Genomic DNA, 20,250 nt, shown 5'->3' with positions numbered 1-20,250 from the left:
TATTAACGTAAAGTAGCTGGTACCAGCAGCGACGGATGTAGCTATCAAGCTGCGAGTTCTAACTGAAACCAATAACTTTTTATACGGAGTTTAGATAATACATATAAAAATTACTAAAATTTCAATAAATATTACGTATAATTCTAAAAATGCAATGAGTACAATGATAAAACCATAAAGATCGATCCCATCAAGCACTACAAGAAAGTGGAGATACGACGACATTTAATAAATGTCGTACTAAGCTGTTTAAATGTCACAAATTCATTTACCGACATTTAATTTACATTTGCATCAAATGTCGTTAATTTCAATGTCGGTAATTTTCCGACATTTAAGTAAATATCGGTAAGAAATTATGACACTTATTTTATGACATTTAGGTAAATGTCGATAAAAAATTTATGACACTTATTTTACAACATCTAGGTAAATGTCAATAAGAAATTTATGACATTTAATTTACGATATTTAGGTAAATATCGGTAAGAATGTTACGACGTTTAATTTACGACATCTAGGAGAAACGTCACTTAAAATTTTCGACATTTAGATTAATGTTACTAAAAAAATATGACATTTACGTATGATCTTCACAAAATGTCGTATTAAAATTTCCGACATTTTGGTAAATGTCAATAAGAAAATTCACAACATATACAAAATGTCGTATCCACGTTACGTGAATGTCATTTAAAAAATTAGTGACATATCTTTTACAATATAGCAAAATGTCGCATTAAATATTTGACATTTAAATTAATGTAGGTATCATATTTTTTAGAATGTAAATAATAATGTTCTGTTTAGTTTCATCATCATTTACATTCACAAATGTCAAACTTTTATAATAAACATGAAATAAATGTAAAGAAAATATCTTTTAATATCGTAACCAAAGAATAAAGTAGCAGTATAAAATGTACTTAGTACAAGATAGATAATCTCAAATCAAATAATTTGTTCTCACTTAAAACTAAAATCTAACTAAATCATAAAAGATAGTAACTTCAGCGTGTAAGTACGTTAAGATCACTCCTAATTCGAATTAATTTCCTTAACTTCTAGACTAAATCTTATAAAACCAACTCTCCACAAGTCGAGCTTTTCATTGCCAGTAATTGACATGTATCACTTCCTTCAAAAATGCTACACAAGAAGTCGCAAAAAAAAAAAGAATTATAACTTTTTAATAAAGTGAATTCTTTCCTCCTCTAAAACAATTGGAATACCAAAAATAATAACTGATTGAGGTTCTAAAAGAGAAACAAATTGATAATAAATGTAATACTAGTAGCTGAAGAGAGAAAGAAACAGACAACATAAAGCAAAAAATCCAACAAAGTGAACGCAACCGCCAAAACTCAACAACAACTGAAATAATCTAATATCATAATGCAGTTGAAGATATTTTTTTGGTTGTGGGGGGATGTGAGAGGGGAGGGTTGAATTTTGAAATATTAGTTTCTGTAAATGATATAGTGAGTTGAAAACTAATGAATGTTATATAAGTTTTGCAAACTATAACATGAAGGGTTTCTCCCTTTGAAAAGGAAGAACAAAAATCTTGTATTTTTTTCAAACTTACCCACTTCTTTTTCTTTGTGCCAACTTCACTAACTCCAGTCTTCTTGATTATGTTAACCTGTGAAGAAATATAAGATTGGTTACTCTGGTAGTTTAGAAAATTGTGAATACAAGATATAAAAAATAGAACAAAGTCAAATAATAATTTTTATTTCCTAATATGATGGCGTTTCAATCATAGATCTTTATTTTCCTAATCTAGACAAGAGTCTTTAACTTATTCTTTCTTCGAGGTTCTACAAGAGTCTAAATAACTTATGTAGGAGGGTAAAATCATGCTTGATGGGAATCTTATCAACATACTAGAACTTAACTACTAATAAAAACTTCTCAATCAAATCCCTTTATAATATGTTTCATATTAGTAATGACAACTCCATAATCACTCAAGATACTTCTATTAATTGCATTTGGAAGATAAGGTCGCTAAATAAGATAAAGTAAATTTGACTTCTATGCCAAGTAAAACTACCCAATAATTATCTCTTAAGTAAGAGATCAATTTAGCTAGCTGAAATGAATCATACATCAGAATATACCCTTCAAATTATTTTACACTCAAGCAGCACATAATAGCCACATATCCAAAAAAAGAAAAAAGGCAGACATTAGAATTCTGAACCTTATAAGAAATATGCAAGAGAAGAAACCAAATAACTTATAAATCAAACATCATATGATGTTAAACAATAATCCAACATTCTACGTGAATAAAGAACAAATGAATCATATATATGAGCAAAAATAAACTTGTAAAAACTTACGATGTGACCTATTTTATACGACCAATCAGTCGCACTCCAACCATAAATATAAGCAAATAACTTTTACATAATCCAATATAATATTTTCTTAATCCTTAAGCCCTTGGTAAAGTAATTTTTCTTTTCCATGGCAGAGATAAATCAAATTGTGCAACTAAATATGGCAAACATAAACCGCCTTTTAGATTTGATTGTCGCATTAACTTCTTTAGGTCACAGGATTACATGAAATTGTCCTAAAGAAAAGCTCCTTATCAATAAAAGTTACTTGAAAGAGGGAGACAAACCCATGTCCCTACAAAAGACCACCGAGTCAATAAGCTAGAGATAATTCAGTTGAGAAGAAAGGGAAAAATGATGTGGAATTTGCTAGAGAGAAACAATGAAGATGATAACCCAGGCTATTAAAACTAATCCACTCTGACTTCCCCCTGCTGGCTTAGGGCCCACTGCTAGCCTCTATGATCATCACAGCACCACAAACTTTAGCAACTATCACTGACCACCCACATTTATTATAGCTTGAATTTCAATAAAATGCACATATGCAAGAGAAGGAAAAATACTCGGTCACTGCAAAGTTTTTACCAATAACTTAAACCGACTATGTGTGCTTAAACAAAGCATTCTTCTTTTGAAATTATCGGAGCCAATCTGGTTAAAGTGCAACCAGCACAATTAAACCCTTAGGCAATAATTCCAATATAATGTAGATACGTAAAAGATTATAATTAATATTTTCCCAAAATAGCACAAGCTACAAATCCAAGATTCTTTAAAATGGGAATGCAACTATCCCTGAAACTCATGTGAGGTACATACCCAAAAAACATATACATAACTTTCTTAAGTTGAAATTAGATACGAACAGAAAGTAAAAGCAATAAACTAAGGCTACACCCATAGTAACATCAATTCGTAATTTATAGTTAAAAAGATATAGTTAAAATGAGCTTACGAACTCACCTTCTTTGTGTGAACAACGAAAACAGGTGATAGTGATTATTGGTGATCGTCCATTGAGTTATCAGAAACCTATCACAAAAGAGGAAGATTACTACATTTAAAAGAAAACTAAATTACAAGATTATCGTAAAAACAATAAATTTTTGCTAAAGAGCACAATATTTTTTACCTGCTCATTACCAAATAATTTCCTATTTGAGCCAATAGTAATACCCAAAGACTCTAGATATGCACCTATACCCAACTTTACTTTCTCGTCTATTTTTGCTTCCATATCCTTTGTTGCTTCAAATATTTTCCCCCCATCTCTTTTATTTCTTCTTTTGCTTCAAATAACTTTTTCTCCTTCGCTTCTATTTCTTCTTTTGCTTAAGACAATTTTTCTTCCATCTCAATTCTTATGGCGGAGGTAGTTTTTTTAACTTCTATCTCAACCCTTCTATCAAATTCTCTTTGCTCAGCCTGGGATCGTTTATATGCAGGGCCATAAACAAAACTTGAAGCTGCTCTTTTTCCTAGAGTTCGAACATTTCCATGAGTGCCTGGTCCCATAACCTGTGCATACACATCATTGGGAGCACTTCCACGGACATTTAACTCAGGATACACCTTAGCAAGTTCATCCATTTCTTTCTTTTGGAAATAAAAGGTAAAACAATAAAAAGTTAATAAAATTTTATTTGGAAAGAAAGTAATTTTATATTCATAAAGAATGAGAATTTACCATAGTTTCATCAGCTATCTCATTTACTGGTTGTTTATTCTTTCTCGTATGTGTTTCTTTGAACACCTCAATACGACTTGGTTTTACACCATTCTTCTTTGTCATCTGTTTAAATAGTAAAAAATGAATTGCAAATATATTCAAGAAAATAAGAATTGATATATAAATTGCAGAAAGCTTATAGTAAACATGGCATACATTATCTATAATTTGAGAATGACTTTTTCTTCCTGATGTGTGTGGCATACTCAACTTCCTTCGACTTTCTTTGTTCCTCTCACTTTTTTCCTAGAAAAGTTACACATAATTTTATATATTAGAGATAATTCATGGCCAAACATTTTTAAAAGAAAAAAGATAAAAAGTAAGAAGAATGACAGAGGAAAAGCATAAGAATATTTAAAGGAAAAAGTGGGATCCGCATACGGAATGCGCTAATAGCATGTGCTAAGAGCAAGAGAAGAAGATGTTTGATGCTTGGAGAATACCTTTGCTTCATTAGAGCTCCAATAATGAACTAATGCACGCCACTGGTCTTCTTCTACCTTATCTGGACGTTTAGCTAAGCGTTCAATATCGTTGTTATATGGCTCATAACCGATTATTTTTGCTTCATGCTTCCATTCTTTCCATTTAGATCCAACCGATATCATCAACATAAGTCTCATATCCTCAGTAGCATCAGTATTTTCCTGCAAATATCAACATATAACACATGTATAAAAGTATAATATCAATAAGCATCTTAGTATATAATATTTTTTTTATTTTTCTAAGCACCTTAATATGATCCCATATCTATTCTTGTACAGTTTAGGCACAAGCCTCCAATCTTTATGATTTAAGGGAGCTAAAATACCATTTCGTGCTATGACACCAAGTTTTAAACTCAATCTAGATGCATCAGGCCCAATAGCTTGGCTAAGATCATTGAACTCAACATGTAAAATGCCACCATCTTTTTCCCATCCTAAGTGAATCATAGTAGGACCCCTAGGTCGCTTAGATTGCTCTTCACTAGCACTAGAGTCTGCAATAACCAAATATAAAAAAGAGGTTGCTTATGAAAAAGTGTACAAATACACAAAGAGTAACTATTCAAGAAAGATAAGATATTATACAGAATAAGTACCTAGGGAATTTTCTATTTCATGTGAATAATTTCTTGATTTACCAGATCAGATAGCTTGTCCTTCATTTTGTGTCCAGTTTTGAGGTGGTTGAGGCATTGCCGCACCTCCCATTTGTTCTTCTTGTTGCTCCGAAAAATCAGGCAGAAGCATTTCTTGACTGGAATTTCTCTGTCTTTTTCTTGCCATCACAATAAAGTTGCTCAAATACTATAGTTCCTGCAAAATTGAAAAATATTTTCTACTATCCAAAAGTATAAAATAATATCAAACTAACAAGCCAAACAAAAAGACACATGCACATATTAAACAACTAAAACGCATAGTAAGAAATCCCCAACACGATGATCTATATATGTTCAATAACAATCTTTACTAAAATAATGACAAATAATAAAAGTAACTAAGATATGTCGTCTTCTTCATCATATGTCTCATTACTTTACAAAGTAAGTGGGTCAATTTCTATTCCCAGCACACCTTCTCTAACCCATTCAATATCCTCTTCATTTTTAAATATAGTATCATCCAGCTGTTGTTCTGGCCACAATTTCATGTGCTCTTCCATATGCTCATTTGCTGGTTTGTTTTTACCTAAATTATAAAAACCTCTTGGTTTAATTTCAACTATAATCTGCCATTCTTTTGCCATTGGATGATGGACATAAAACACATGTTGAGCTTGAGAAGCAAAGATGAAAGGTTCATTTGATGGGTGCTGCCTTTTGTAGAGTAGATGAGAAAAATTAACAAGAGTAAATCCATAATCATCTTCCACAATAAGCCCATTGTTATTGTCCACCCATTCACATCTAAATAGAATAAACTTGAGGTTTGCGGTATAATACAACTCAATTATGTCCGTGAGAATTCCATAAAAGGTGACTTCTGCTAATATGGGATTTCTGTCTCTTGCGCTTGCATAGCTCTGAGTGGCAGCCTTTACCATAACTCCACTATTTTGTGTTTTTAGCTTTGCATCACGAGACTTTGTTAGGTATCTAACTCCATTACTTATGTATCCGCTCATCCTTTTTGCTTGCTTTGATGGGCCAATAACTAGATTTTGAATTTCTTCTGGTATTTGCTCACCTGCCATATGTATCTTCTCAACCTATCAATTATAAATAAGCAAGAACTAATTAAAAAATGATATTCTATATAGTGTGTGTGGGTGTGTAAAAGCATTTTAGATGGTTCACAATTACATATTTTCTAAACCATATGTGAAAATTTTCATTGTGAATCCGATCCACATCATGTCTCGATAGACGAGGATTTTGCTTCTTGATTTCTTTTATATGCTCACTCAAAAAGTAAAACACATAAAAACTTAATAAAGAAATTATAAATATTATAACCTAATAATTAATTATAAAGCAGAATATTATTGATACTTACTCGCGATATGGAGTTATGGTAGCAGAATTAAATAAAACATATCTATGTGCTTGGGCATGGGTAATGTCATCAAGCATAAACCCGTCAATTTTAGTTGACTGACGACCCTCTTGATTTGGAATCTCATTATACAAACCATAATTTCTTAAAGGTCGATTTAACTTTGTCTCCACATCATGTAAATATCTTGAGCAGAATGTCATGCACTCTTCTATCCAATATCCCTCTGCAATTGAACCTTCTGGATGGCTTCTACTCCTCACATAATTTTTAAGAGTAAGCAAATACATAAAATAATAAATAATATTATAGTTCAATATAATACTTCATAAATACTATAAATAAGAATAACGAAATGGTACCTTTCAAATGCCCACATCGAACGGTATTGTGGAGGTCCACCAATCTTTGCCTCTTCAGCTAAATGGATGACTAGATGTTCCATGATATCAAAAAAATATAGAGGAAATATTCTCTCCAGATGACAAAGAGTTATTGCAACTCGATCTTGGAGCTTTTCTAATTCACATATATTCATAACTGTTGAACAAATGCCCCTAAAAAAGTTACTTAATTCGATAATTGGCTTAAGGACATTCATGGGAAGGAGGCCTCGCAAAGCAATAGGAAGGAGTTGTTACATTAAAATATGGCAGTCATGACTCTTCAATCCATGCACAGTGCGTTGCTTAAGATCAACACAACGTGATATATTTGAAGCATATCCATTTGGTACTTTCACATCTCTTAAAACTTGTAAGAGCATATCTTTTTGTGCATTGCTCAAGGTGAAACATGCCGGAGGTAGATAGTATTTGCCATTAGCTCTTTTTTTAGGGTGCAACGCCTTTCGAATCCCCATCTCTTGTAAATCCAAACGAGAATTCAGATTGTCTTTTCCTTTCCGGTCAACATTTAGTAATGTCCAAAATATATTGTCAAATACATTCTTTTTAATATGCATTGTGTCAAGATTATGACGAATCATATTATCTTTTCAGTAGTCTAACTAAAAAAATATGCTCTTTTTCTTCCATAAATATTGCAACATGGCATCATCAACATGATCAGAATTCTTCCATTTTCTTTTCTGGGATTTGGTCGATGGACATTTTCCGAATTTATTTTTAATACCTTTCAATTGCTTAAGAACTTCAATACCTGACAAACATTTAGGTGCTGCCTCTAACTCCTTAAAACCATCAAACAAAACTTTATCTTTTTGAAACTTGTGCCCATGGGGTAACCATCGCCTGTGCGACATGAAACAATATTTTCGCCCATATTTCAATCTCAGAAATTTAGTCTTGGTCAGACAACATGGACAAGCATATCTGGTTTTCACACCATATCCTGATAAGTTACCTAGTGCTGGAAAATCACTGACTGTCTAAAGTAATGAAGCACGCATTTGGAACATATGATTCTTTGATGCATCATAAGTGTCAACACCAACCCACAATTCTTTTAACTCATCAATTAACGGTCGTAGATAGACATCAATATCATTGCCCGGTCCATGAGGGTCATCAATAATCATTGATAATATCATGTATGGTTGCTTCATGCACAACCATGGTGGCAAGTTATATGGAACCAAGACAACTGGCCATGTGCTATGTGAGATAGACATAGACTTGAATGGATTAAATCCATCTGAAGCCAATCCAGGTCTAACATTTCGAGGATCTTGAGAAAAATCTTGACGCGATTCATCAAATTTTCTCCAAGCAATACTATCAGCAGGATGCCGCATTACCTCGTCTTTAGTGCGACCTTCTGCATGCCATCTCACATCAGTAGATGTTTTAGATGACATAAATAATCTTTGAAGCCTCGGTATCAATGGAAAGTATCTAAACACCTTTGCTGGAATTTTTGAGGTTTCCAAACTACCAGATTCACCTACAAATTGTTTGTATCTTGGAGTTTTGCAAAACTTACAATCAGTTCGATCTTTTGTCTCACTCCAATAGATCATACAATCATTTGGACACGCATGTAATTTTTTGTATTCGAGTCCTAAATCTTTAATAATTTTTTTTGCATCATTAAAGGACTTAGGTAACATTTTACCTTTAGGAAACACATCTTTTAACAACTCTAACAGGATGAAAAATGAATTGTTACTCCACCCATTGAGACACTTTAAATGTAATAGACGAACAAGAAAAGAAAGAAGTGAATATTTGCTTCCGGGATACAATTCACGCTTTTCTTCCTTCAATAAGTTAAAAAACTTCTTTGTTTTCTTATCAAATCCCACATTATGTTGATTTAACCCACCAAAACTATCACCACGAGTGTCCGTATTAATAAAGTCACTAGTAGGAGGAACTCCAAAAGCATCATGCACCAAGTCTTGTATCTCATCACCTCTATCTTATCTATCCACAGACATTGATGAAGATGATGTCTCACCATGAAAAATCCAATTAACGTAACTAGGTAGAAATGCATCAACCACAATATGTTCAACAATTAATTCTTTTGGGATAAATTTCATATTACGGCACTTCCGACATGGACACAAGATTTCAGATGCATTAGGCCTATCTAATGAGGCAAAATAATGAAACTTTTTGGCTCCATTCTCATATAAGGATCATTCCTATTCGATATGTTTATCCAACTCTTATCCATTAATAATAATCTATATATATAGCCAAAAAACAACTAAAAGAGATTAATTATAGATAGAAACTACAAAGAGTATATCGCAGAATACAAATATTTATTTTAATTTATACACTTTACTAATGAATATACAAATGTGTTCATTCAAGGCATGGAAAAAAAAAACATATCTAGTTTCTTTAGTTTTTTTCAAAAATGAATCTTACAAACTAGTTCACTTTATTGCCACAATATATAATATTTTATCATGACTAAGCAAAATCAAACTATAGAATACCATAATTGACATCTTGAGTAAATATAACTTTTAAAAAACAAGTATCAAATTGATGTTTGATTGAACTTGATTTAGCTCTATTTTAGATTGAACTAGTAAATGACATCATACTAATCCAATCTTTTCAAATAGTACCATTATTTCGATACATAAAGTTTAAGTATTACAAACACTTTGCAAGCAAACTTCTAAACAACTAGGAAAGAAGAAACCTACTAAGTATTTTTAGAACACAAAAATCTCATATTAGAGATATGAATAAAGCAAAACAAATTAAAGAACTGCCCCCAAAAAATGAACTTTCTTCCATCCATCAATTCGTCAAACTATGTCTCATCCCCAAATAAGTTAGAGTTGCCTATAAAAATCTAAGTCTATTGTGTTCGTTATTATTTATCTGTTCTTTTATATTTAAATCAATATACTATTTCTATGTTGGCCAAACAACCTACGTCCCTCTTCCTTTATCAGGTTAAAGAAATTAACATTCTTCAAAAAAAAATCCGAACAACTAAGAAAAAGAAAGAAAATGTTTAACCCAAATCTGAAAAATTAAGAAAAAGAAAGAAATCTGTTAACCCAAATCCAAACAACTAAGAAAAAAAAAATTATCAACTAAACTGGTACCTTGACTTTGTAGAAAATAAGTTTTGTGAAATCTCAGCAGCAAAAAATTCGGTGATAAAACTTTTTTCTTCTCCAAGTATCATTATAGTACAACCAAATGTAAAATATTAGGTTTTTTGAAGAATTCTAACTAAGGAAGGAAACTGTATTTTTTAGAATTGGGAGGAGGGAAGCAAAATTCTTACCGCCAAAATCTTTTCCTTCTAAATCTCCAATACTCTCCATACATAGCTCCTTGTAGAAATTCTAGCCAAACCCAATTTGAGATTTTTTGCCAAACCCGATTCGAGATTTAGATTGAGAAAGGAGCGGATAGGTACTGAGGACTTCAAAGGCTTGGAGTACGGCTAATTTCACTTGTGTTTTAAATTGTGGTCAATGGTGGGTTCCTTGGTTCTATCAATATTTTTGTTTTATTTTAAATATTTCAATCTTTAAATAAATCCAACATCTAGTAAGTAGTAGTAATAATAATATATATATTTTTACTAAACATTGATATTTTAATAAAAAGTTTTAAATAGGCACAATATTTTAACGTGATACGACATGGAAATTTTATTTAATATCGGGTGAGGTGTAAGCTTCTGAACCTTTATATTTTTAGTTTAAGAAATCGAAAAAAAAATAAAAAGATAGAAAGTACATTAAAAGTTTAAAAAAATGAACGGATTAAGCAAACTCATAAAAAACCAAAATAGCTAACAGTTTTACAAGTATAAATAATGCAATAGTGTTAAAATTATTATCAAAAAACACATTGTATTACTTCCCTAAAATGCTAAAAGTTATATATTATTATCAAACTACAAATTTAGTTACCTTCCTAAAAGTAAATAATCAATAAACTTTATTAATATTATAATTTAAAATATTACTCATTCATAAATAAATATAAAATTACTTTTAAATAGTAAAATAATAAAAGTCTCATAATAATTTTGGGTGATAAAAAAACTAAGAAAAAAAATCAATTATAGCGAGTGAAGATATAAAGTTCGGCTATATATATATTCAGAAAAAATGTTCAAATGATATTCACCCTCACGACGTTCTCACTTAGTAAATATGCAATACTATGACTCGTTATTTGAGTTAAGATCATTCAATTGTTAATGTATTTTGAGGGTCAACACTATTAATTAAAAAATTTAACATATGATTTACCTAGTAATTGTTGAGTGAGCCTCGAACGCTGAACGATCGGCGTGTTTAGGGCGCATAACCATATGTTTGGGATATAAGCCTCACAAATTAAGCCCTACACTTGAGCCGTTGCAAATGTTTAGCCCAGGAGCTAGTCCTAGACGAATTAACCTTTTAAAATATTAATCAACAATAAGATAAATCGTTTATACAACAACAACAACAATAACACACAACCCGGTATGATCCCACAAGTAGGGTCTAGGGAGGGTAGAGTATACGCAAACCTTACCCCTACCCCGGAGGGAGAGAGAAATCGTCTATGTTATAGGTAATTATCACTAATTAAATATAAAGGATGATTTTTTTTAGACAAAGAATGATTTAAAATTCGAAAAATTAGAGAAATTTTCAATAGTAGATGCAAATGTTCGTAACTACCGACAAATAATATGACATTTAAAATACGGTCATATTTTTTGTCAGTTGTATCAAAATATTTTTACAACATTTGATATAAATGTCGTATTTTTACTAAATTTTGCATCAAATGTCGTTTTTATGACATTTTGTACCAAATGTCATCTTTTTTACGATATTTTGTATCAAATGTATAGTTTTTACAATATTTCGTAGCAAATGTCGTACTTTTTACGACATTTCTTCAAAAATGTCATTGTTCCGACGACATTTCGTATCAAATATCATTTTTTTACGACATTTAGTATCAAATGTCATTGTTTCTATGACAATTTATATCAAATGTCGTAGTTTTTACGACATTTTGTCATAAATGTCAAAAACATCTTTTTTCCTCATTTATTTCAATAGTCACTAAATAAATGTCGTCGTATCCTCAATTTCTTGTAGTGAAGTAAAAATTTCGAATCCATCTCTTCATGAGCAGTGTTTTAAAAGGCGTTTTCCGGGCAAGCCCCGAGGCGATCGAGCCCTAGGGCCAGGTGCACTAAAAATTCCCCGAGGCAATTTTGGAGGGAGGAAGTCTCAAGAGGCGTACACCCAACGTATGGGCGTTGAGGTGCATTTTTGTGGTGAGGCGTAAGCCCAAGAGACTTTTTCAAATTAAAACAAAATTTCTGAATAAGTCCTTAATATAATACCCAAATTCTCAAAAGTCAACATGTAATTACCCAAAAGTCTTTAAAAAAGCACAGGAAGTCTTTAAAGTTTAATATAATATTTTAAAGTCAAGACCTTTTATTTTATTGCTAGAATCTCTAATTTATGGACCTTTTCAATTCTTTAATTTGTCCGCAAGTCTACTACTATCTCCCAAAAGCAACGAATAGTTAATATTTTTGCAAATACAAAGAAAACTTCATTCTTCTCCATAGCAGCAAGTTCAAAGTTAAAATTGTAGGTTATCGTTTTTGTTCCTCCATGTAAAAAAAATTATTTTTTTCAATTCAAGTTATTTGTGCTTGTAAGTAGCGGATAGTGGATTATTTTGACTAATATTTTGTGGGGATGTAGCATATTTATATATATATTTTACTTATTTATAGTTTTTTTTTATTTTTATGTAATTTTACATGCTTAGAAATATTTACTGTAATTCATAAAATATTAAAAATTAAATACGTGTGGGGCTTACGTCCCATGCCTCGGGGCTTACATCTCGCTGAAACATATATAAAACGTTTGTCTTATGCCCACGCCTTTTAAAACACTATTCATGAGTACAATGTTCATTTCATGCACGCAAAATGTAGGCATTTCATATTGATAACAAGAATAAGAGAAAAGAACAAACAATTAAAGTGTCACTTCCGATCCACACAGTTCAGAGAATATTCCACAATTACAAATACTATGAAAGTCCACCAGATTCAACTTTACGTATTGTACATTGTTGTTACGCACAAAGGCACAACTGCAGCAGACCATTTGCAAGAGCCTTCCAGTTTTCATATAGCTCTGATTTTTTTTCCTGTTCAAGTTACTGGAGAAATCAATTGCATGCAAAACATATTTGACAAATAATGAGGAATTAAATTTGATTAGGAGATGAAAATTGATAATTACACTTGCAATTCTTGGATTGGTGCTCCTTTGCCATCTGTTCAAATAGGCTACCATCATAAACACCTCTAACCTTTTCTTTTCCCAACAATCCATGTTTGTCTTTGCAAAGGAAATAAAGGATTTTCCACTCTGATAAAGCAGCAATACTGCATAATCCAGTTTATTATATTATTACTTTTCTCAAGAGGCCATAAAAATGGAGTTTTACGCCACGATGTAAAAGAAATTTTTACATGTTAATAAGTCATCTAAAGTATAACAATACAGATAACTAACTCTGCTCATAATAAATGAAACTAAATTTAATAACCTAAAATACAGATTATACTAATTACATGTTAATAATTTACTGATGGGTAAAATCCAAGTTGACAATAAGTAATTTATATTACCGTCCCTTAGAGTCCTTTGGTTGCTCATTTGCCTTGAGCATTTCATCCAGTTCTTGGGCTGTCAAGGCGTTTCCATTTGAACGTGCATGTTTCCTGAATATCTCTTCGAATTTTTCGGGAACAAACCTTCAAAATGGCAATTGGCAAGGCAGAAATTGAGTTTCACTGTTCAAGTATGCTAAAATATAGGCTGAATACATATTAAACTTGTCCATTTTTTTTCATTAGACACCCAAACTGTTCCTATATATTGAACACCTGAACTCAAATTAAAGCAGTGTGTCCTATTAAACATCTAACTGCAAAACAAGATGCAACAACTCTTAGTTAAGGTGTCTAAATGAAAAAATTGGACAAGTTTAAGGGGCTACATATGTATTCAGCCTAAAATATACTTTATAAGCAGTATAGAACCCTTGGTAAGCATCAACAATAAGAGATTCACTGACTATGCAATGACTTTATTTGTGCTCGTCCAAATTAATACAGATACTTCATAATTTTTCATATTTATCAATTCATACGTTGAATAAACACTTATCACATTAGTTTTTAAGTGACACCAACATGTAACTACTTTTCACACGTCTGAGATGAAACTTAGCTCTCTTAACAATAAGTTAGGGGGACTGCAGGAGCGAAGCTAGCGTTTAAGGTACGAGTTCGGCGGAATTCAGTAATTTGAACTGAACTTTGCATTTGTATTAAGAAATTCGTTTAATATGTATTTAGAACTCCGATCCGTAACTTAAAAAAACTGGAATTTCGAACTAATAAACTTCAAAATCTAACTCGGTCGAGAGGGAGGGAGAGGTTCTAGCTAGTGGGATAAAGAGAGGCACGAGATGCGTACCTTCCTTCAGTGTCATAGACGCCACTATCACTGCCATGCTTTGCTAATTTGATGTTCTTCACTTCAATAGGAAACAGTAAAGAAGGCCATTTCCCCTGTGCATTCGTAATAGTTATCAGTTTCTTCCCTCCATCATTTTTCCTCGAGCAAAACTATATATTATTCATGAATTTATAGTGTGTAGTTAAGTACCAAAGACGTTGACTAACTAAATATATATATGACCGATATTGACTAATTGGTACGTCCTCGCATGTCTAAATCTTGAATAAACTTGATTAATTTGTGAATTGAAGTTGTATCACTTATGATTATAGCTCTATCATTTCTGATAGTTCATTGATCTTTAATGAAATTAGATCAATAAAAGAAAGAGGGGTTTGTTTAATACTCTCTCTTGTTTCAAAAAGATTGACATTATTTTTTTATTAGTCTGTTTCAAAATGATTGACATCTTTCAATATTTCCTTAATAAGAAGTATTTATAGTCATACAAATGCTATGGCAGGTTTCAAACCACAAATTTCAAAAGTTTTACATCCACACAAATGTTATGGCTTATTTAAGACTACATATTTCAAAAGTCTTCCCTTTTTTATTAAATCTTGTGCCAAGTCAAACTAAGACAATCATTTTGAAATATAAATAACAAAATACTAGTCAAAATAAGAGATTCTTTTTTGCTATATTCCGGTTGTTATGAGCTGACTCTAACTCGTGTCTTTCACACATGGACAGTCTAATAAATTATTGGCAGCTTATTTTAAAAAGTATTTTTGGTGAAAAATAATTTATATTTCGCTAACCAATTTGGAAAGTACTTTCGAGTAGTAATTAGTATTTTGCCAAACTTTTAGAAAATGCTTCTAAATGTATTTTTTCTCAAAAGCATTTTTCAAAAAAATATTTGGGAAGAAGCTATTTTTTTTTTCTTCTCAAAAATTGCTTCTGTTTCTATTTAGAAGTACGTTTTTTTTTTTTACCTTCCTAGAAACTTGGCCAAAATTGGAGAAGCTTGGCCCAACATACTATAAATTATTTTTATTTAAATTCAATTACATGTAACTTCATATGAATAGCGCCTATAACGTACTCAATTCTCTAAAAGGTGCCAAAACTATGAGAATCTTTTCCTAAAAATATTAGAATTAGAAAGCACAACAAAATTGGAAAAGAATAACTTTAAAACGTCATTAAACACACCATGCAACAGGTAATGTTTGGTTTATTTAATTTGCATGTGAACACGATGGCTTGATTGTGCACCTTAATTACTTAATTAGGGATAAAGCAATTAGCAAGAATATGAAATCCAATTCATGAAGTGAAAGGAATTAAGATGGGCATCTGCCAGCTTGCTCCATATTTGGCACTTTCCAAAATCACGTGCATATTAGAATATAAAAGCTATCTTATTGCTCCACTTTTGGTAATATTAGGGTCCATTTCCAGCCAGCCAAACCACTTCTATAAAAGCTTCTGCCTAAATATAAATTTTTCGCTATCAATACTTTAACTTGTTGTTTGTGTTATTTTCCAGATTACTAATAATGTAAATATTTTTTTCGATGTCAATATAGAGTAGTTTAACTCTCTTAAATAATGGAGTAACTGTAAAGTGTAAAGTGCATTTGTTATCCTACAGTGAAATGTTTATTTTCCTTTTTTCCTTCTTTTTTGTTTCTCCAGAAAGGAAGGATCCGTCGTCATATGTGGATAATATTTTAGCAGAATACACAAATATATCTTCTAAATTTAGCATAAATTATTAGTGCCACAACTAAATTATGACGAGTCCCAAATTTATGGGGTTGTTATTAATTAATTCTATTCTCCTATTAGTGTCATTTTTCTTCCCTCCTCCGACAGGCAAGGGTACTTCTCACAACCCTTGCATCTACAAATTAATACGTAAATAATAATTCTCCTATTTTTGTTTTTCATTCGGTTGTTCGGTATTCGCATTGGAATCTAATTAAATCCGAATTCGCGCCGGAAAATCCTCACATTAAGAGTAAAGTGCTTCCTAACTAATACGGCTTCATACCCAATAAATAATAATTATCGATAGTCATGCACAAATAAGAGAATAAAGGTGGAAATATACTTCTGATCAGGGCCACAGGCTTATTATCTGATATGAAACTTTACCAATAGAATCTTAAATAAATAAAGTAATTAGCTTCATGGACGAACAATTCGTGAATAAATAGATTGGACAATATTTTAATCGCTTTCCACCGTTGAACATTCTAATTAACTCTTGTTACCTACTCATTCATACATAACTTCTCTTCAAGTTAGGGAAACAAAGGGAAATTTTCTCATTTATTTTTTTCAGTTTAGTTCTTCTATGTCATATTAAGTAGTATGAATATACCTACCATAGTCTTTCAGTGTAATTCTGTTTTATTTCTCTTACGATCTTCAAAATGAGATCTAGATCAAACAACTTATTAATATATGAAGGAAAACAAATAATAAATCTCTTGATAATCTCTATGATTTTCTACACTTCTCTACAAGTTCTTCACACATACCTCCACACTTAAAATAAGCTAACAATCCTATTTATAATAGTATGAAATCTATTTTAACTACGAACAGAAAAACATTTCTTATATTAATTATTTGACTAAAAATCCTAAATAAACTTGCAAATATCAAATTCTAAACAATTTTGGTTTGGTACTAAAACTTTAAATTTGTTTTCCAATTATAACCACATCATAATCAAGTGTAGGAAATTATGAAACTCAAAAGAATCATATATAGAGAAAGAGATGGAGAGAATTACAGGTCGAGTTTTGCGACTGAGGCCAGCATTAATAAAAATGGAGGCGAAAATGGAGAGGAAAATACCACTTCCAATTTTCCGAAAACCTGGTAAAAATCAGAGAGAAGATTGTTTTCAGAAGAAAAAAAAAAGATGGTACATAAAATGAAGTAGAAAAGTAATACTGAATAATATGGAAATTATTTTGTAACAGAAAGAAAAACGACAAACGAACAAAAAGATATTTTCCAAGGACTAGACAAAGATCACAATTCAACTCATAATATGACGAATTAGAATTAATTGATCGCTTGGCCACAATTGCTTTGTAGTTTCATACTCCCCCAAACTATGCTAAAGAAAAAATGAAATGAAAATATTTAGATAGAAATTAAAACCTTGATAAGTTTCCCAAGGGTAAATAGTTCCATCCTTGTTGATATCAAAGAACATAACATGCTTTTCCAGAGGAGTTGGCTCTTTCTTCTCAATTCCTGCATGCCAAAAAATTACACGAATTATGTGTAACTCTTTAAAATTCTCAATCACAAAAACTAAAAAAGAAGAAAAAAGAAAAGAAAAAGCGCATACCCTCTTGGTGAATGCTGTTGTAAGAAGCCATAAAGTTTTTGAATAAAATGAACTGAGAAAGAAGATGAAAAATATCAATAAGAATATGGATGAGAGTTTGGAAAGAAAGGAATAATGGAATTATATACGTTGGGGTTGCTCTTTAACTCTTTCTTGCTTTGTAGTATTGGTATTTCACAGAATAAGTGTGTATATATAATATATAGACACACATATACACGTATGAGTGTTGCTTGTGCGTAGTTGCTGAGTTGTATAACACACGAGGCGAAATTTTCACCAAAATATTTTTTTTAAAAAATCAAAAACACGTGATTAAGCGATATATATATATATATATATATATATATATATATATATATATATATATTGTTAGGATCGGGAACCCGGGTAGTGCGTAATATAGCCAAATAACGGTATAATGGCAATAACAAAGACAATGGAAGTTGATAACAACGACAATTAAAGTAGATAAAGAAGACACAAATTTAACATGGTTCGGTCAAAGTGACCTACGTCCACAAGTGGAGAGGAGCAATTTACTATAACAATAAGAGGACAAAAGAGAGTACAAAGTTAGAGTAAACACTCTAATTAATCCCAAATACCCTAAGAGAATAACCTCACAAGATCACTCCAAAGAAAGGGTTCACACAAGTGCTTCCCAATACTAACTCTCATACAAAACACTCTTAATAAAAAAAGAAAGGAAGAAACAAGAATTAAAGACAAGTCTTGTTGGTGTATCTAAAATGAACTAATGGCCTTCCCTTTTATAGGCAAAAAAATCTTGACCTCTTAGGTGTAAAAGAAGAGATACAACTTGTACAAATGATGTCCAACACACAATGCAATATTTTTAGGTCCCAAAGAATATTGCCAACAAAGTCTACACTTTACAAAGATGCTTATGCTTATGTGAGATGGACTCCATTTGACAAAATAATGGCCATATTACAAATCTCCACCTTGGTCTAATTTTGGATGATATAGTAAATTTGCTCCACCTTCTCCGTAAAAGCCCCAATGGGCATATGTCAAAATTTAATGCCATCAAAATCAGACAAATTGTCTGATACTGAAACTGTAGTAGGGCCTATAACAGTGGGTCCCAATAAAGTATACAACGAACTAGATCTGTGTGCTTTCATGATCAAACGAGCACCTTGAAAAATTTTCAGAACTCCACCTTCACCAGTGAATTTGCACCCAAGGGATTCTAAAGTGCCTAGAGATATGAAATTTTTCTTCAACTCAGGAACATATCTAACATCGGTGAGAGTTCTCACCACATCATCGTGCATTCTAACTCGAATTGTACCTTTGCCAATAACGTTACAAGTAACATTGTTACCCAATTGGACAACTCCACCTGCAACTAAATCATATGTAGAAAACAAGTCCCTTCTAGGACACATATGATATAAACAACCGGAATCTAAAATCCACTCATTGTCTAATCTGAAACTAGTTTCAATTGCTAAAAATATAGTTCCCTCAATCTCATCAGTTGCTACACTAGCTTCGGCAGTGTCAGTATTTTTGTGCTCGATTTTTCTTTCCTTATGCTTTTCTTTATTTTTCAGCTTATAGCATTCGGAGATAATGTAACCTTTCTTATGACAATAGCGACACTGTAGATTATTGTATCTGGATATGGAGTCGGATTTGCCCCTAACAAACAAGCCAACTTCCGCTTGAGTTCCACTAGCTTCCCCAGTAATATCATTATCTATCTGTTCCTTTGATTTTAAAATAGATTTAATATCCTTATAAGAGATATTATCCTTTGCATAAAGTATAGTATCTCTTATATTCTTAAAAGATGGGGGTAGAGAACAAAGCAGTAGCACGGCTTGATCCTCATCTTTAATTTCAGCATCTATATTACTCAAATCCATAAGAATGGAATCAAAGATGTCAAGATGAGAGAGAATAGAGGTACCTTTACCCATACGAATTGTATAAAGCTTTTGCTTCAGGTAAAGTCTATTTTCTACCGTCTTCTTCATATATAAGGTTTTCAATTTTTTCCACATGCCTTTGGTTGTGGTTTCTACAGAAACTTCACGTAAAACCTCATTTGAGAGATTTAAAATGATACCTGCTTTTGCCCTTTTGTCTATGACGGCAAACTCCTCATTCGTTATTTTATCCGGCTTCTTTTACTTTTCTTGCAACGCCAAGTCTAAGCCATCTTGAATTAGGATAGCTTCTATCTTTAATTGCCACATTACGAAGTTTGCACTTTGGTCAAATTTCTCAACATAGGTCTTTGTTAGAGTCATTTTGGCTATTGAAACTAACCCGGTTAGATCCGGCTCTGATACCAA

At 31.7% G+C, this 20,250-nt stretch overlaps 2 protein-coding genes across 13 annotated transcripts; both read right to left on the bottom strand.

Moving 5' to 3' along the window:
• Positions 1-866: 866 nt before the first annotated feature.
• On the bottom strand, positions 867-10,482 carry LOC104100882 (uncharacterized). Of its 11 annotated transcripts, none has more exons than XM_033657307.2 (10): positions 6,935-10,482; positions 6,573-6,824; positions 5,216-6,479; positions 4,530-4,733; positions 4,240-4,329; positions 4,042-4,146; positions 3,487-3,950; positions 3,318-3,386; positions 1,589-1,645; positions 867-1,149 (listed from the first exon to the last, which is right to left on the bottom strand). In XM_033657307.2, the coding sequence occupies exons 3-7, from the start codon at positions 5,237-5,239 to the stop codon at positions 3,687-3,689; spliced, it is 687 nt and encodes a 228-aa protein (XP_033513198.1). In that variant the 5' UTR covers positions 5,240-6,479; positions 6,573-6,824; positions 6,935-10,482; the 3' UTR covers positions 867-1,149; positions 1,589-1,645; positions 3,318-3,386; positions 3,487-3,686. The 11 variants fall into 11 exon arrangements, with proteins under 11 accessions (XP_033513198.1, XP_070055768.1, XP_070055763.1 ...); XM_070199667.1 differs by adding an exon at positions 4,901-5,071 and having other exon boundaries at positions 1,053-1,645; XM_070199662.1 differs by having other exon boundaries at positions 1,053-1,645.
• Positions 10,483-12,971: 2,489 nt separating this feature from the next.
• Positions 12,972-18,085, bottom strand: LOC104100881 (probable peroxygenase 5). Of its 2 annotated transcripts, none has more exons than XM_009608242.4 (7): positions 17,918-18,085; positions 17,725-17,820; positions 17,348-17,433; positions 14,551-14,645; positions 13,698-13,823; positions 13,306-13,451; positions 12,972-13,210 (listed from the first exon to the last, which is right to left on the bottom strand). In XM_009608242.4, coding segments are annotated over exons 1-7 (582 nt in total). In that variant the 5' UTR covers positions 17,949-18,085; the 3' UTR covers positions 12,972-13,208. The 2 variants fall into 2 exon arrangements, with proteins under 2 accessions (XP_009606537.1, XP_009606536.1); XM_009608241.4 differs by having other exon boundaries at positions 12,972-13,222; positions 17,918-18,084.
• Between the last annotated feature and the right edge of the window lie 2,165 nt (positions 18,086-20,250).

The sequence above is a fragment of the Nicotiana tomentosiformis genome, chromosome 4 (assembly GCF_000390325.3).
Source record: "Nicotiana tomentosiformis chromosome 4, ASM39032v3, whole genome shotgun sequence".
NCBI lineage: Eukaryota > Viridiplantae > Streptophyta > Magnoliopsida > Solanales > Solanaceae > Nicotiana > Nicotiana tomentosiformis.
The sequence above is the reverse complement of the archived record's forward strand: the minus strand, read 5'-3'. Positions and strand labels throughout refer to the sequence as shown.

What these genes read in the sequence shown, in the direction of transcription:
- LOC104100882 (XM_070199660.1), bottom strand. Translation starts at nt 7,173, where the DNA reads ATGAATGTCCTTAAGCCAATTATCGAATTAAGTAACTTTTTTAGGGGC. An exon ending in TCGATGTGGGCATTTGAAAG is followed by an intron (nt 6,825 to 6,934) that starts GTACCATTTCGT and finishes TGTGAGGAGTAG; the next exon opens with AAGCCATCCAGAAGGTTCAA. An exon ending in ACATATGGTTTAGAAAATAT is followed by an intron (nt 6,286 to 6,379) that starts GTAATTGTGAAC and finishes TATAATTGATAG; the next exon opens with GTTGAGAAGATACATATGGC.
- LOC104100881 (XM_009608241.4), bottom strand. Translation starts at nt 17,948, where the DNA reads ATGGCTTCTTACAACAGCATTCACCAAGAGG. An exon ending in CAACAGCATTCACCAAGAGG is followed by an intron (nt 17,821 to 17,917) that starts GTATGCGCTTTT and finishes TTTGGCATGCAG; the next exon opens with GAATTGAGAAGAAAGAGCCA. An exon ending in CCAAAGGACTCTAAGGGACG is followed by an intron (nt 13,452 to 13,697) that starts GTAATATAAATT and finishes TGGATTATGCAG; the next exon opens with TATTGCTGCTTTATCAGAGT.